The 17,976-nt window shown below is 44.6% G+C and overlaps 1 protein-coding gene across 8 annotated transcripts in view; it reads left to right on the plus strand.

Moving 5' to 3' along the window:
• Positions 1 to 17,976, plus strand: part of celsr1a (cadherin EGF LAG seven-pass G-type receptor 1a) — a 96,563-nt gene extending 78,587 nt beyond the window's left edge. For 3 of the 8 annotated variants that reach the window (XM_030440397.1, XM_030440402.1, XM_030440403.1), the window contains 19 exons: positions 1,614 to 1,708; positions 2,282 to 2,491; positions 2,722 to 2,905; positions 3,005 to 3,148; positions 3,232 to 3,436; positions 3,995 to 4,162; positions 4,255 to 4,381; positions 4,493 to 4,693; positions 8,569 to 8,743; positions 10,038 to 10,150; positions 10,320 to 10,399; positions 10,521 to 10,647; positions 10,792 to 10,917; positions 11,090 to 11,226; positions 13,762 to 13,862; positions 13,973 to 14,116; positions 14,540 to 14,809; positions 14,902 to 15,277; positions 16,434 to 17,976. In XM_030440397.1, the coding sequence (XP_030296257.1) occupies positions 1,614 to 1,708; positions 2,282 to 2,491; positions 2,722 to 2,905; positions 3,005 to 3,148; positions 3,232 to 3,436; positions 3,995 to 4,162; positions 4,255 to 4,381; positions 4,493 to 4,693; positions 8,569 to 8,743; positions 10,038 to 10,150; positions 10,320 to 10,399; positions 10,521 to 10,647; positions 10,792 to 10,917; positions 11,090 to 11,226; positions 13,762 to 13,862; positions 13,973 to 14,116; positions 14,540 to 14,809; positions 14,902 to 15,277; positions 16,434 to 16,461 (3,011 nt within the window). In that variant the 3' untranslated portion in view covers positions 16,462 to 17,976. Of the gene's footprint in view, positions 1 to 1,613; positions 1,709 to 2,281; positions 2,492 to 2,721; positions 2,906 to 3,004; positions 3,149 to 3,231; positions 3,437 to 3,994; positions 4,163 to 4,254; positions 4,382 to 4,492; positions 4,694 to 8,568; positions 8,744 to 10,037; positions 10,151 to 10,319; positions 10,400 to 10,520; positions 10,648 to 10,791; positions 10,918 to 11,089; positions 11,227 to 13,761; positions 13,863 to 13,972; positions 14,117 to 14,539; positions 14,810 to 14,901; positions 15,278 to 16,400 lie in introns of all 8 variants that reach the window. The other 5 variants (XM_030440398.1, XM_030440399.1, XM_030440396.1 and 2 more) reach the window with 4 other exon arrangements.

Here is a 17,976-nt window from a genome sequence, read left to right on the forward strand (position 1 = left end):
GTGTGGTCCACTTCACATTAAGAGAGCGCAGAAGAGTTTCAGGGGCCCCTAAAAGTTTAAATTGAGGTCAAATTCATGATCGAGTTAAAGTTTTATCACACCAATACTGGAAAATGTTTGAGTCACAGGAATGGTTTGGCATTTTGTTATGTATGTTAACACAAGTACCATAATTTAAGCTAGCTGACTCAGTGATGTTACTTACGCAACAACATCCGCCTAAACTTAGCTAATATTAGCCACCAAAAGCTGGAGCTAAATGCTAACACTTGGCAAAATGCTAAAATATGGTGCAACAGTAACAACAAAATGGAAAAGAGTCCGAACTGAGCACCATAGAACAATATATCTATCTAAAGTTTTGCTAACATTAGCTAACATAAGATAACATTTGGTAGCTACTGGTTGTACCAGACTGAGTAATACAGTAGCAGCCACACTCAGTTGTAACACAGCTGTGTTTCATTAAACGAGGGTGTGTTTTGTTTTTATCACCTTAACATTACTACACCTGAGATTATGTTATTTCTTGTTTCAAAAGTCACATAGTAAAAGTCTTTCTGTGCCAAAGCATTAACAGTTATTGAGTAACAGTGATTACATTAAGCTGCACAGGATTCTGTGTTCTTGTGAGTTGATGTATTGTAAGGCATATGAGCACACTCTCCCTGTGAAGCTCAACAACATGGTAATGAGGCTGTCCGATTGGTCCGTCGATCCAGCAGACCTTTCCCTATCCCCCAGTCATGTACAGATTTGTCTGTGGAGACTCTTGGAAAAACACCAGCTACTGTACATGAAGAGCTGACAGTAACAGCCCTCCTCCTCCAGCTGTGTGTGTGTGTGTGTGTGTGTGTGTGTGTGCGAGGGAGCGAGACAAGTCGAGCTGAACTCAAGATTCGAGTTCACTGACCTGTTCCCAGTAAAGCACCGCCACTTTTCCTGGTTACCCCCTTGGTTACAGCCGTCACCATGGTGGCCCCTTTGTCGTCTCCCCAAGACTCAGAGGGGAATTTATTTGCTAACATTGGCCGTCGCCTTCTCTTTGCTCCAGCTGGCAAGTCCTTCAGCCATTGCTTCTTCTGCAACAATAGCATTTGAAGAGACCTTGCATTCGGATGAAGTCTTTCTCTCAAGCTGAATCAGACTGGAACAAGTCAGTTTAGCCTGAAATATTTAAAGAGAGGAAGTGTCCCTAAAGCAAGATTGTTAAAAACGTTCACCTTAAAATAACAGCTTCAGATTCCTGTTGATGGTACAGTTTCTTGTAATAGGGTGAATGGTGTCTGTAATGAGTTGTGTGTGTAGTCAGCACTTCTATGACGTCTGACGAGTTGTCACAGACTTGGGATTTATATTTACGGCACTGGTGTTGCACTCAGAAACTGTCGGGGGGGGCGCCAAATCACACAAAATGCCAATATCTGCATAATGTTGCTTTAAATAAGGGATTCGTCGTCCTGCATAGAGGTTGTTGGAGCAGAGGACATCTCTGCAACACAACACATAGACGTCATAATGTCAAACCTGCTATTGATTCACATTCTGTAAATTTGGGTTATTTCGTCATTTTTTTAACTTAAAAAAAAAAAAATAAATAAAATGTTTTTCAGGTACTGCTATCCGCCACTGTAGCGATGAGAAAGGCTGGTTGATGCCCGAGCTCTTCAACTGCACCACCGTCACCTTCGCCCACCTGAAGAAACTGGTGAGTACCAGACTAAATAACAGCATTTCATACTGTTGCGTTCAGCTAAACATATCTTACTGAATAATACACATTTTCAAGGCTTACTTCTATTCTTGACAGAGTTAATGTTTGCTTGGATACTCCGTGAACACTGTGGTGTATGACACCATTTCAGAACCACTTTAATGCACTAAAAATGTAACTATTTCCAAAGTACTTACTTACTTTTTTTACAACATGTAAAGGCAGACAGTATTTTAAGTGTTTTAAGTTTTAATCAGACAGTTGTTGCCTCTGTAATGAGGTGTACATTGCATAATTCCCTCTTAATATTTGAGAAACTCTGCATTATAAGGGAGCTGAAGTGTCTCCGACAAAGTGAAATTTCATAGGATGAACTCCACAGGAGACTTACACAAAGTATTGCACCCATTATGTTTGAACCTGAACCTAATACTCCAGGCCTGAGCTTCTCAAAGTCCCTCTAATCCTGGGATTGACCAATTTCTATTATGTTTCACCGCACCCACTCAGTATTCCTTTGCCTTGACCCGCTCGCTCTCGTTCTCTTCCCGCCCCTCGACCCTCCAGAACGACGACCTGCGCCGCAACAGTTCAAGGATGAGCAGCGACCGCTCCAAGACCATTGTGCGAATGCTTCACAGCGCCACCAATATCACCCCGCATTACTATGGCGACGACGTGAAGACGGCCGCCCAGCTGCTGAATCACGTGCTGCAGTTCGAGAGCCGGCAGGCGGGATTCGACCTCACCGCCATGAAGGACGCAGAGTTCAATGAGGTAGAAAAGGAAAACAGGGTGGAAAGTTGATCAGTTTTTATAAAAAAGGATTGATTTCAGTTTGAATAATGTAAAAAGAACTTCAAGCTTTAACGTTGGAGCACTGGTGGCACACTGCCCTCCACTGGCTGATCCATCACTGTTCCGATCCGATACTTCCTCCATTGCTTTATTACCCGTCTCCTTGATATTTACTTCCAATAATCTACCATTTTTGTGGATTTCTCCAGAACTTGATCCGAGCGGGTAGCTCCATCCTGGATCCTGAAAACAAGGAGCACTGGGAGCAGATCCAGAGGACCGAAGGTGGCACCGCCCACCTGCTCCGCAACTTCGAGGACTACGCCAACACCCTGGCGCAGAACGTCAGGAAGACCTACCTGAAACCTTTCACAATCGTCACTGAGAACATGAGTGAGTAGAAGAGCTCTAATGACACTGTGTGGCACTGGGGCACATGATTACATCCTCATCCTTTGCCTCTGTCTCCTCTTCTTCCTGTCTGATATCTAGTTCTGACCGTGGACTACCTGGATGTGTCGGACCCGGAGAGGGCGACGTTGCCTCGGTTCCAGGACATCCAGGAAACCTACCCCCAAGAGCTCGGATCCTCCGTCCACTTCCCCCAGTTCAACCTCCGCACTCAGGCCCACAGAGGTAAGAACGCTGCCAGTCAGAACTCCTTTTACGCTCCAAGTTGAAAATACAAAACAAAACACAACTCCGGTCTTATCCATCAGTATCCCCTCCCACAGCAGAGCCCACTCCTGCGCCTCCAGCTCAGAGCGATCCCCCGCAGGAGGAGGAGGAGGAGCACACGGTGCCCGACAGGAGACGCCGCCATCTTGACCCAGGTTCCCCTCTGCCGGTCGCCGTGGTGATCGTGTACAAATCGCTGGGGAAGCTCCTCCCTGAGAGATACGACCCTGACCGCAGGAGTCTGAGGTAGACGACCGCCTTGTTACGGTCCAGCATTCCCCTCAAACAGGACACATTTTTACTGGGATCAAAATATCAAGCGTGATGAAGAATGATGGAAAAAGGAGAGCCTTCACCCCTATACCCTTACCAATGTGTATACCATTCATCACACACTGTAAACCTTTGAAGAAAAAACCTGCGTCACGTGAAAATATTTCATCTTTAATGTTCAGACATGCCATAATATTTAAAGCAGTTGTGTTTGAAGTGACCACCTTATAAGGACCTGCAAAGGTCTATGAGAATATGTTTAGATTCAGGGAGTATGATGTATTTTTGACATGTGTTAAAGAGAAAGTGACTAATATTTCTCTAAGAGTAGAAGAGGAAGTTGAATAAAGGATAAGAGAGAATGTGAGGAAATGTAAACAGGCTTTGGTCTGCTGTACGCGAGCCTGCGGCTGCGTGTGCATCTGTGGAGCAAATCCATGAAAAGCAAATTAAATCTCACCCTTAGTCATGTTACTTGATTAATTCTTTAAAATCGTACTCAATTATGTTTTTTTTTTAACGTCTTTCCAGGCTCCCCAACCGTCCGGTGATCAACACGGCCATAGTGAGCGCCACGGTGCACAGTGAGGGTCCGCCCCTCCCTCCCATCCTGGACCCGCCCATCACCTTGGAGTACACCTTGCTGGAGACGGAGGAGAGAACCAAACCTGTCTGCGTCTTCTGGAACCACTCCATCGCGTGAGTTGGACTTCCGACAAACAGACCCACGTTTATGTGAAAGTGTTTCGAGAGACTTAACTTTATCATCATTTTGGCGTTGGTGTGTTTAGGATCGGAGGCACAGGCGGCTGGTCCTCCAAAGGCTGTGAGGTGCTCAACAGGAACAACACCCACATCAGCTGTCAGTGTAACCACATGACCAGCTTCGCCGTGCTCATGGACATTTCCAAGAGAGAGGTAATGCAGAGGAGAAGTGTCATTTCAGCTTTATATAAAGACATCCCAGTACGCTCGCTGTTATTCTGCCTTTTGCCTTGAAATCGACTTGACGTCTTGATGTCTCCACAGCACGGCGACGTTCTCCCCCTGAAGATCGTCACCTACACCACAGTGTCGGTCTCCCTGTTCCTCCTCCTCCTCACCTTCATCTTGTTGTGCCTATTGCGCCGCCTCCGCTCCAACCTCCACGCCATCCACAGGAACCTGGTAGCAGCGCTCTTCTTCTCCGAGCTCGTCTTCCTGCTCGGCATCAATCAGACGGACAACCCGGTGAGTCCAACGTTGAGCAGTGGAGACTACAACATATTTTTTCAATGGTTTGCAACACTTTTTGTCAAATGAACCCAACTATACCAAATGTTCTACTTTCAATTGATTCGAACTATAGTTATATTTTCTTACAGCTGAGCGGTCTGCTGAGGTGGTTTTGTCAGGTTTCTATCTGTACTTCTACCACTTGGAGTAGCAAAAGTTGGACAATTCAACAATTTATCCATCACTTTGATTAGACAGTGTGACAGTTTGGCTGTTTTACCTGTTTATCTGTTCTTTTGGTTCCCGATTTAAATCATTTATCCACCATTTCAAGCATTTACACATCAATTTTTTATATATTTGAAAAATGATTCATTGTGTTTAGCTAATTATTTAAACTGTTTGGTTTTAGCTAATTATCTGAACCATTTAGCCATTTTTATCAAACTATTTGAAAATAAATCATTACTTTTAGCTAATTATCTCAACTATTTAGTTTTTGCTAACTTTTTGAACCATTTATTCATTACGTTTGGCAAATTATGTTAACTGTTATCGCCTAGCGCACTGTTTGAACCATTCAGTGTGACCATTGAACTTTTAGCTAACTAGGCTAGTTGAAAAGCCTTTATTCACTTTTATTTAGCTCCCTATTTTTACCATCTATTTATTCTAGCTAACTCCGGTATTTGAAAAGTTTTGAAAAAGGCGAAGGTGACGGTGGTGCAGTTGAAGAGTTTGGGCAACGGTTTTAGCTAATTATCTTAGCTGTTTACTTCCAGCCAAGTATTGAACCTTTTATTTGTTACTTTTAGCGAGGGTTAGCCTTTTTTAAAAAAATCATATTTAACAAAATGACAGTTTAGACCATTCTGCCTCCTTGCTAACTGGTTTTGACACACTCTTAATTGCATGTGTTCCGTTGTTACAGCGGACCCAATGGAGATGTATTTGTCATTCAATCATTATTTGTACTACTACCACAATCTTTCCATGTACCCATTGGAACTGGAGACATACCCCTGTTTGGTTATTGGTGGTTTAAGGGATTGTTAATATGTAGTATGGTGGCGTTAAACAGCCTTTGACATTGCGATAGAAAGTCACCTTGCTAAGTAGTTCCTCACATGACAGACATTTCGTCCTCTCTGTTCTCACCGGCTTGAGCTGCATTAAATCAGGAGAAGAGGGTAACAAGTGCAGTAGTTAGAAACAACATAAGAAGAATGACATCCTTGGCATTTAGATGGAAAACATCGCAGACCGCGAATACATATGATACGGGAACACACAAGCTTATGGCATGGTGGAACCTGAGAGGGGATCACGATGTGTGTCTCCAGTGGTTACTGAATTAAAAACTGCCAGGCATCCTCCAGTATGTTTGGCCTGCGGGCGGCCGTCTAACTCGGTGCTGACAGGAGCTTTCCCGGGCTTAGTGGGCCAAGGCCTACCTGAGAGTCTGCCTTTATTTGACAGATTATGTTTTTGTTCCTTGACTAATGACTTTCATAGTAAGGAATGTACTGGTTGCTGTGGCCTTCTCCAAATATAACCACCAGCAAGTTGATTTTATTGATGCACAAGCCCGGCTGGATGACATTTACTGTTACTGTAAACCTCTGTAATTAAAGAGGTGTGGGATATCAGCTGAAATAGAGTCTGAAGTCAGAAGGCTAATGGGCTAATAAGCTAATTTAGTCTGGATTTGGGTCGGTCACAGTAACGGCCAGGAACATGCGTGTGCACAGACATGTAGACGTACAGTGAAGGATCAAAAAGGTGTGTGGATTCTTTGAAGTCTGCTCATACACACACACACACACACACACACACACGCCTCTGTGTGCCAGTAGCGTAGACATGCTGCGACTGGTACCTGTCTCCAGAAGCACGCCTCGGGTCCGTCGTCCCTGGCAAAGGTTTCCATAACAGCTTCTTAGTTTTCACTTGATAAATCTCTCGCATGTCTGTAGTACAGAAAACATCATTAAGTTGTTAATTGGTTAGTAATCCTGTCCCCCTTTTGTTTTTTGGGGAGGGGGGAGAGAGACATTTGGTGAGACACTGTGTTTACTCGAAAATCTGACGGTGACATAAATGCTGTATTAGCTTGTAGAGGATCATTACTGCTCATCATCCATCACTTGCTTTTTAATACTTAAAAACGTATAAACTTTTAATTTCGCCAGCACTTTGCCTGATGCATACTGAGCGAGGTCCTCAGCCTTCCTTTCCTGGCTCTTTTATTTCCAAATCTTTCAAATAAATCATGTTTAAAGCAGCTAATGTGACAAGTGTAAGATAATATGATATGCTTCAATGCTAAAACACTGCAACAGTAGTCAAAAGCAGGTGAGTCATAAAGTGGCTCAGTGTTGCCAGTTAAATAACTGGTTTGCTAACATTAGCTTACGGTTAGCAACCAAAAAAACGACCTGCTCAGACCAGGCCGAGTAATGACGAAGCAGCTAAACTCCTGTGTGGAATGAGCGGCGGTGCGTTTTATTGCTTTAGAGTTCAACATTTCATATGGAAGAGGAGGAATGTAATATTTCAAAGGTTATGTGGTCTCTCTTTAGTCTGGCTGAACCAGATGTCTGCACAGCGACATCACAAGTTCGTCAGGTCCACCTGTCAGTCCTGTCACACAACGGTGGGAATTCCCCCAGCTGTCAGCCAGATGTCCTGCACATCACACCTCATCCCAGTTACAAGATGACAGCAGCAAATCCACATACCTGACACACGAGAGAATTATAACAGACTTGTGTATCCAAAAAAATCTTTTTGAAAAAATGGAACCGCTGCTTTGCCTCTGAAGAGTTAATTCCGGCTGTTTCCGACCAATCGGGTCTCGTCCGCTCGTCTAATCGGAGGTGACTAACTGGCTCAAACCAAAGTTTACACGATTCTAGATAAGTTGTGGGAGTTTTTGTCTTCTTCCCCCAGTCGTGATGTTCTGACTCACGGTGTTTTGACTGGGATGACAAGGACCTGAGCACTGACTAACAGCATGCTGCGTTATCTGCCCCTCTGTTATTCTTTCAAAGCAGAAGCCACGTCTGAAGAGAGAGTTTAGAGTTTAGTCCCTTTGTTTTTTTTCTTGTTTTGTTTTCTCCCTTCTGGATTCATGTTTGTGTTGCATGCATGTCCTCCAGTCTAGTGTTCTGGTGTTGAGGTGTGTTTGTGTCAGGACTGTGGAATGCTGTCTGTGTGTGTGTGTGTGTGTGTGTGTGTGTGTGTGTGTGTGAGTGTGTGCCCGGGGCCATCCATGGAGATGATTTATAGTCCTGTCAAAGTAGTGTCTCTTTCGCTCTCTCTCTGATCTCCACTGGCAATACACGGCGTTTACTAAAATACAGTATCTCAACTGCCGGGACATTCCCCTGACACACTGCGGTCCTCTGACACCGCAACAGACCGCGGAAATAAAAAAAAGGGTGGAGGTGAAAGATTGTGGGGATGAAATCATTACTGCAATATTTAAGAGTCCGTAAAGTGCGGGAAATTTACAGTGATTTATGACATAGAGAAACAGCGAATGCTTGTTTTGAAGAGGCTGGAACCTGGCTTCTTTTTTTTTCCTTTTTTTTTATAATAAATGGCATGTATTATCTTAATTTTTAAAAAATCCTCATGCATCAACAGCACTTGGCTTCAAAAGTGTGTTAAATGCCAGAAGGGCAGATGGAAGATGGACATGGATGCACGCATGGATGGATGGATGGATGGATGGATGGATGGATTCACTGGGTGTTAGTCCGATCGACTGATAGACGGCGGAGCGAAAGCGAGGACGACAAAAACAAAACAAAAGCCGCTGTTTGTGGATTACACAGACTCACATTTCCCTCTTCTCTCTCTCTTTCTCCCTCGTCTCCGTCCAGTTCGTGTGCACAGTGATCGCCATCCTCCTCCACTACTTCTACATGTGCACCTTCGCCTGGATGTTCGTCGAGGGGCTGCACATCTACCGCATGCTGACGGAGCTGCGCAACATCAACCACGGCCACATGAGGTTCTACTACGCCATCGGCTGGGGCATACCGGCTATTATCACCGGTGAGACACACACACACACACCCACACAAACACATTAACTTAGAAACGGAGCCGCGGAAGATGGCAGACTGTCAGGGCGCGTTCCTGCTGTGACTTGTCTCTGCTGAGGAGGCTGTGATCCTCGTGGGAAAATCATGGAAAGAGAGGCAGAGGGAGAATGAGAGGGGTGAGGGGGCACGGCGAGATAGACGGCCTTTATCTGGATGTCCACAGTGTGTCTTATTCGGACAATATCAAGATTAAAAAAAAGCATCGAGCCGCTGGAAATGTTATGTTGACGTACCGCAAGCTGGTGCTCTGATCTCTTCTGGCATGGTTCAGGAAGACATGGCAGAGTTCAGTGTCTGGCAAGCGGGTCACAAACCTGTTTTACTTGCCCCTTACACAAATTGTTTATCTGTCAGCGGTTATCAAGTAACAAGAAAAGATTCAAGTTAATTGTGGTGTTGAATCTACTCCTCTCAGACTCACAGCAAACTGTGCAATACACAGCTGGAGTTACGCCGCCCAAACAAACTCTGGTTTACAGGACGACTGAGATGTTTGTTTCCTTTTGGCCCATAAATCTTTATCTGGTGCAATTTTCTCACGAGCGCTTTGCCTGGCACTCTGCACTCTCACGGAGATGAAAAGGAAGCGGGGTGTCTCACTCCCGCTTCCATCGTCAGCTCCGGATAAATTAACATGTTTGATTCTTTATCAGTTGCTAGACTTACTGGCCCAATGTGACATGTGACACTTTGGTTCAAGCACCTATCATCATAATAAAATGAAGATGTAATTGTAACACCCGCTCCTATGTTGTGTGTGTGTGTGTGTGTGTGTGTGTGTGTGTGTATAATGTGCTGTGTGCTATAACCACTTTTAATTGTCTCTCTGGTTTTCTTGCAACTCTTTGACTTTTTGATGTAAAATAAGACGTCTGTTATAGATTAAATGCTCTGCGGTGTACTGACATGCTCCGGCCGTGTTGATGCCAGCAGCACGTAATTGATTGGAATTTGGATCGAGGCGCAGTCTGAGATAGATGGAGATAGCGTTACAGAGCATAGAGAGAGATAAAAAAAAGAAAACGGCAAACAGACGAGGAGCGAAAAAATAAAAAAAACGGCAGTGATGAGTGAGTGAGTCAGACGATAGCGGGGGAAACTGAGATGCAGGTGGATGGAAACCCTGACTCGATCAAAAACTGCACCTGGACCGGGGAGGAAGATGAGAGACGATTTCTTGTAAACAGGTGTAAAACTGTACACTCACACTACGTTGTGTTCCTTCTGTGTGTGTGTGTGTGTAGGTCTGGCAGTAGGTCTTGACCCTCAGGGTTACGGCAACCCAGACTTCTGCTGGCTCTCCGTCCACGACACGCTGATCTGGAGCTTCGCAGGACCCATCTTTGTAGTCGTCCTGGTACGTACACGAGTTCAAATACCAGGGCAGCCAATTCTTTTTGTCTCACCAGAATAAATGTGTTCAGACACCAATGGTTAGGGTCGTCGATTCAAGCGAGGGCGTTCACATCATTGTAAATCAATCGAAATTATGAATAACAAGTGAATTGTTCTCTCTCTCTCTAAAGGTGAACATAGTGATCTTCATCCTGGCTGCCAAGGCTTCGTGTGGGCGCAGGCAGAAGGCAATGGAGAAGTCAGGAGCCATGTAAGTTTTACGTGTCGCATAAATGATTCAATACGGAGCACAACGTCCAAAAAGTTACTACACAGTATACGTACATTTTTGGCAACGGCGAAGCTGACCTGTGTGTTTCCCCCCTCCTCAGTCCTGCGCTCCGCATGGCCTTCCTCCTGCTGCTGCTCATCAGCGCCACCTGGCTGCTCGGCTTGATGGCGGTCAACAGCGACGTGATGACCTTCCACTACCTGTTCGCCGTCTTCAGCTGCCTGCAGGTAACGAAGCGTAGATTATCGCGCTGATCCACGTCAGCGATCGCCAGCCATTCAATAATCCTGACTCGTGCTCGTGTGTTGATCTGCGTCTTCCTTGCTCCGGTGTTTATAATGCGTCTCTTCATCTCTTGTTTTCTCTCACAGGGAGTCTTCATCTTCTTCTTCCATATAATCTTCAACAAAGAGGTGAGGAAGAACCTCAAGAACGTCTTGATGGGGAAGAAGAGCGCACCAGACGAGTCCAGCACCACGAGGGCCTCTTTGCTCACAGTGAGTAAACAGACATCGCCATGCACTGTAGTTTGTTTGTTTTTTTTGTCACTTTATATGTAAACCTTCATTGCCATTTCATCGTTTGCTCTCAAAAATCAGACAAAATATTCCTGTGTCTTTGTTTCTTGTTTCCTCCCCTTCCTCCATCCTTTCATCCCTCCACCCTCAGCGCTCCCTCAACTGCAACAACACATACACTGAAGACGGCGCGCTGTATCGCTCGGGCATCGGCGAGTCCACCGTCTCCCTGGATAGCACGCTCAGGTCAGCCAAGAGCCGCAGCAGCTACCTGGCTTACACACTCAGGTACATCACGCTCACTGACTGCATGGCTGCTTCTACTACAGTGCCGCATGATGAGTGTGTGTGTGTGTGTGTGTGTGTGTGTGTGTGCGTGTGCGTGTGTGTGTGTGTGTGTGTGTGTGTGTGTGTGCGCGCGTGTGCATGCCTGCGTGCGTGTGTGTGTTCCTCCACTTCAGATTCTTTGGACTTTGGCTTATGTTGTCTTTTTTTAGCTCTCCTCCCTGCATGTCTGCTGATGCATCAAATATCTCACACACTAAAACACCCAAAGCCCCTATATATATATATATATACGTAGAGATGGACAGACACACACTCTACAGTGACACAGACACCCTGTCACCTTGTCCTTGTTCTCTTCTCAATAAGCAATAAGTGAACTTGCCGATTTTTCCAACATTTTGAGGCTATTTCTCGCTTTTCTTCCACTCATGTATGCTGCCACAGAATGGCAACTGCATTGTATGGTGCATGGCGCATGGCGCATGGCTTTGTTGCAAAACCCAACACACACATCATCAGGAAAATACACATGAACTCTTAGAAAAGCCACACAGTACCTATTCTAGACCTATACACATTACACATGCTGTGATGTTGTTCTGTGTTGTAGGCATTGACAGATTAAACTGCTAACTTTGCTCACAAGATATTTGACAACAACTGTACATTATAACCATCATGAAGTTACCGTAGGATTTGTTAAATGGCTTCCCTAGCCTAATAAACTGTATTAATGTAAGCTAGGTACACCAAAACAAATTTGAGCTAATCCTGTTTTTTAGCTAATGCGGTTTTAGCTAGGTGTTCCTTTTTCCTTAACATACAACAAACATTTTTCATATATACCTGGTTTATATACAGTAGTGTTGTGTCTACTGCCCCACACTCGCTCTTTAGTATACCATTTAGCCTACCAGCAGTATCTCCGATGTAAGAAAATATTACATTTTTATTTCTGTTGTAATTTAACAACCAATTAAAGTTCGGAGCCTTTCTGGGAGTCTCACCACCTGCTGCATTAAATTTCCCATTGATAAAACGCAGTGTACCAGCCTATACAATTAGCGATACAGCTACACAATACACAGTACAGCTCAAACGATATTTGGCCCAAGGGATCTTGGGAGCCATTTTGTTCATATGTCTGAATAAAGCTAAAATCTCGAAAGGAAGCTGCTGTACAGCTGACTCTTTTAGTTTCTAGTTTTAGGCAGTTTTTAAAGCACGTGTCAGTAACATGTCCTCAGTATGACTATGTTTAGCCAGTTTCAACTTGCTAGCCCGCCATCATGCATTTTAGCTAATGCAGTTTTAGCTAGGTGCTAATAAACTGGCAGCTTAGTGTATTGAAGTTCAGCATTTTGGAAGAACTATGAATATATTTTATAACGTGTTTCTCACTGATATGGACAGCATTAGAGTTTAAGAGGCTAGTTGAATTTGTATATACAGTATGTAGGATTGTTTCCACGGCTCCATGCTAGCTCTTCACAACTAGCAATGTTGGGTCATTTGCAAAAAAGGAAAACTTATGACACTTGTATCATACTTGCATTATTGTAAATGTTATGCAACTAAGCCTGGCAGTGCTTTAGAGAAAATTGGCGATTTTGTTTCAGGACAGGTGTATATCTGATCGATCTCTCGAAGGATTTGAGGTCTATCTCTTCCAGGCTTTTTCATCCGCGGCTGATCTCACCTGCAGCACCTTGTACAGCTTTATGTTTTCTGCGTGTTTCACCGACATGTTTTCATCGCAGCGGAGTAGAGTTACATATAGCTGGCGTTTTTAAAAGACTTTTACAGAATCGAGGTTAGGTCTGACTGTACGCCGCGGATCGTAAAACTGTCATCTGGGTAATGCGAGCTGACACTGGGGTCACTGAGAGCTAAAGGGCTATGGGGAAGAGTTGGGATGGCGTGACGTGTTTGGGAAAGGCAAAAGGAATAAGTAGGGGGAAAAAGGAGGGGCAGAAAGAGAGACTTGGGAAATAGGGGGAGATAGGACTGTACCTGTTTGAGTGGGAATGTAATACAGACACACATATCTCGTCCCTGCGGCGGTTGGCACGTCTACAGACAGGTCAGAGTCTGTAGTAGCGTTTTTGTCCTCCAGCCAACGAATCAATCCAACCTGGAATGAACGACTACAGGTGGATAGAAGAGGGGAGGGAAGATTTTGTCTTTATATTTTATTAGATAAAGACAGCTGCTGCAATCTTTATTGCATTTTGGATTAAAAAATGATGGAGCGTTTGTAGGTTTAACTATAATTATTTCGTTATCAGTCGGTGTTTTGTTTCTGTTGATGATTCGATTTTAATCGTTCTTTTTGTCTTCCTTGAAGCTGGCCACAGAAGTTTTGTAATGAGAGACGCCTGGTGCTTCAGCTGTCAAACATTAGCTGTCGCAAACCACGAGTTTGGGCTTGAATTAACTTAACCATGGACGCTGTACTTCCCCTCTCTGCCTCCTCTTAATCTCCGCCCCCACCTTTTCTCTCTCCCTTTCTCCTTTCTGCCTGCATTTATCCAGGGAGGAGTCTGGCCAGAAGCCCAGTGTCTCCTCAGGGACCGCTAAAGGACACACAGATCTGGATGGACCTCTATTCCACAGGAACGGCACCAAGGGAGACGGTGAGTGGCGGTCCCTATTTAGTAACACATCTAAATAAGCCCTGCATATAAAGATGTATGCCTTTGTGCATTTTATTAACCTTTCTACCTTCCCTCCTTGCTCCCATCAGACTCTGACTCAGACAGCGAGCTGTCGGTGGACGAACACAGCTCCTCCTACGCCTCCTCCCACTCCTCCGACAGCGAGGACGACGACATCGATGTCAAACCCAAGTGGAACAACGAGAGGCAGCCCGTTCACAGCACACCTAAAGGTATACGGGTGGTCCTGTCCAGCTGAACGCTCGAGTTTTCCCATTACATTCTGATACACACAGAGGAATACACCTGACATTTTTTCCTCAAACCACTTATCTGACAGCTATATTTAGCTTTCAGAGTGACATTAAGTGTTAACATATATGACAAAATATATGATGAACTTAAAGAAAATGGCGTATTGTTATACATTAAACCACCCCATAGTATATTAAGTCATTGAAATTGCTGACAGAGGGTGAATAGAGGTGCCGCAGCAAAGGGCAGTATATCTAAATAAATGTTCTTTATATTACAGTAAGTAAACATTTCCAAGTGACACCCAACATAAAAATATAAACCTAAGAAAACTGGTATAAAATGAGAAAGGACTTAAAGTATGTAGCCAGGTATCTTAAATAAAGTATGATCTCCCACAGTGGATTCAGTATCCAATCACGTGAGGCCTTACTGGCCAGCGGAGGCCACCACAGCCAGCGACAGCGAGGACCCCGGCGGCGCAGACAAGCTGAGGGTGGAGACTAAAGTGAACGTGGAGCTGCACACGGAAAATAAGCTCAACCACGTTGGAGAACGAGAGAGAGAGGCCGCTCAGGAGAGAGACAAGCAGACGCCCGGTAACGCCAGAGACACAGCCACCCCCAGCCAACCCAACAGCAACAGCAACCACCAACCAGAGCAGAGAAAAGGTAAGAGGGGAGAATTCTCCTTGAAATTCAAATTGTTTGAATGTATTGATCTTGTCTCAGTTACATTGTAATCAACTCTTTGTCCGCCCCAGGTATCTTAAAGAACAAGATCAGCTACCCTCCTCCGCTGAGCGACAAGAACATGAAGAACCGTCTGAGGGAGAAGCTGAGTGACTACAACCCCCCCACCATCACCTCCCCACCCCCGCACAACAACAACACCTCCTCCCCGCCTCCCTCGTCGGTCAACATCATAACACCTTCCTCCAGGCCACCCTCGCTGGACTCCAACGACGGAGGGCGCCCTGGCAACCACGAAAACAGCTCCCTCATCAAGCCCCCTGTCGCCCCACGGCCGCAGCTTCCTGTCGGCCCTCCACCGGCGGGCATCTACAGGGAGACCAACGGGGGGGTGGCAATGCACTTGAAGTCAGGGACGGTCAACGGAGGCAACGAGTCAGACTCAGAGTGAGTAGTCTCGTAGAGAGCACTGGTCTGTGAAGATGTTACGATGGCAGTCCTTGTCATTTTATTTGTAAGATTTGAATCACCTGAAAATTGATTCAAAGTCAGTTTGATAGAGAGTTTACGAGTTTTGAAACACTTATTGCGAGGTAACATGTTTTAGTGGCCTTTATGTCAACGGATGAAATAATGCATGTTCCATCAAAGATCCAAAGTTAAAGGAACAGTTTGACATTTTGGGAAAGTTTGGCGAGTTAGACGAGAAGATTGATGCCACCCTCATATCTGTGTGGTTCATACTGAGCAAGCGCGACAGCTGGTTAGCTTAGTTGAGCTCAAATATCGGAGCTCACTTCTCACGGTTTGTTTTTTGCACAGCTTTAACAAACAACTGAATACGACTAAAAAGAAAGTAAAATATGTAAAAGATACAAAATGTATGAATTTGACTTAAAAACATAAAATTATCGACAGAATGTTAAATAAGAATCTTTAACGTTATATCAAAAACCTAAATGTATTGAGTGCAGAGGTATCCACTGAAGTTAGCATGCTAACCAGTTAGCACTGGCCTGTGCTGACATCCCTCTGAGCTCCCAGTCCAGACCGCTAGCTGCTAACTGAGCTAACTATCTAAGGAAGGTTACTTTCAGCAGCAGTTAGCGGTTAGTCTGGTGATATGCTGCCCCCTATTTGTTTGGAGGATGAAATCGAGAGTTGGTCAGTTCCTCACATATTGCATCTTTAATTAGTGTGCATTACCTTTGGACCGAGACGGGCTTGTTTCTCCCCGTTTCAAGGCTTTGTGCTAAGCTAAGCTAACATGCTCCCGCTGGTAGCTTCATATGGAGCGCACACACATAAAAGTGGTATCAATTTTGTCCTTTAACTCCCCACAAGAAGGTGAATAATGAACATTTTCCCAAAATGTCAAACTACTCCTTTACCAATAGCATGAATAATATGACCACCCTGCTTAAATGCTGCATGATGACTTCCTGCATCCCTGCATCCATTTTGACATCGCACGTTCTCCCCTTCCTTTCCCTCTCCTTGCACCTACCCATCCTGCATCCTCCCTTTACCCCCCTTCCACCCCTCCCTCACTCCCTCCCTCCGTTAACAGTGGCAGTAACGAGACTTCGATCTGACCTGTTAGGAAAAGCCAGACCAGCCCGCCCTTGTGAGAGGAGGAGCGAAGAACCTGCTGGGGGAGGAGAAGAAGAGGATGGGAATAAAAGGAAAACCGAAGACGGATGGGTGCCGACCTGTCCATCCCGCCCTCCTCTTGTGTTCCCTCTCTCTGGAGAGCAGTATTATTAGCAGACTTTAAGACTGCCGCAGACAAGAAATGAACAAGATGTGAGAAATAATAAAGGGAACGCTGTTTCGGACTGTGCCGAGAGAGGATGCGATGGAACCACGTGTGCCAAAACCGCTGCAGTAAATGGGGACGGACAGATGAAGAATTCCCCCAGGATGCATTGCAAGCCCTGAGGATGTTGTGGTTATAAAGTTTGGCAAACCGAACAATACTTTTGGACAGCGTCTTTCTCGTGGAGATAGGCAGATGTATAATCACTGCGCATGAACTCAGACTCAGATACATGCTGGTACATTTGTATTCCAAGAGGATTTCAAGGACTACAAGTCCCTTAAAACGTTGGACATCAACCCGACACAACGTGGTCTCACTTACTTTTTGAAACAGCGCTATCACACACACACACCCACACACACACACACACACACCAAGTGCTCTTCTTCTTCTTCTTTTCCTTCTTTTGTTTTTTACTCAGAAAGGCTTCCCCAGCCTCTCAATGCAGTGCATTTAGAGTGTAATTAATGTGTAGATATTGTTAAAGGTGGAGAAGAAATAATCTATTTTGTACTTCAGCAGTAGCGAGAACAAGCTTCTAAAACTAAAAATCACCTGGAACATTTTCCGATTGTGAAAATCACTTGTGCTGGTTTAATCAACTGAGGACAATAATCCGCGTGCCTTCATCGTCCACTAACACCTTACACATGAGCCTGTAGTGGGCTTTCAGGTTCTGTAACACACACTCTGGCATACACAGACACACATAATGCATGAAAGACTGCTATGTTTGTGTGTGTGAGTGACCCAGAATGGGCCCGAGTGAACATTAATGATGTGGAATGGAGAGGAGTTCACCCTCTGTAGGAGCACTATGAACCTGACGCTTTCTTTTCCAGTGTCCATCCTGCCTGTTTGTCCGATAAGAACCACTCCTGGTTACCAAAGTCATGACACTTTTAACTCAGTATTGCAGAGAGAGTTGAAAAAAAAAGAAGAAGCATTTTTTTGGTCTTTGGAGATGTAAAAGTAATCAGTATCAACATCAAAAGTCTGTCTTCAATGCTGAATATTTGTATCTTGAGTCCAAAGTGTTCAGTGATGCCAACTCTGATGCATTTTGCAGCTACTTTAATGCGACTTAAAGTCTTGTTTACCACTCACTGAATGCCTTTGTACCACACAAACTGTACAATCCCTCCTGTAATCAGTGCTGTTGATAAATGTCCTTGGTTTTTTTTTTTTTTTTTTTTTTTATTGATCCGAGACACTGGAAATGTTTTGTAACATAATGTATATTTATTTTTTATGGTTTTAAGACACTGGAAAGAAAACAGATGATTGTGACTGTAAAATTAAAGACGACATGATGAATTTTTAA

Source organism: Sparus aurata, chromosome 14 (assembly GCF_900880675.1).
Source record: "Sparus aurata chromosome 14, fSpaAur1.1, whole genome shotgun sequence".
In the NCBI taxonomy this organism is placed as follows: Eukaryota; Metazoa; Chordata; class Actinopteri; order Spariformes; family Sparidae; genus Sparus; species Sparus aurata.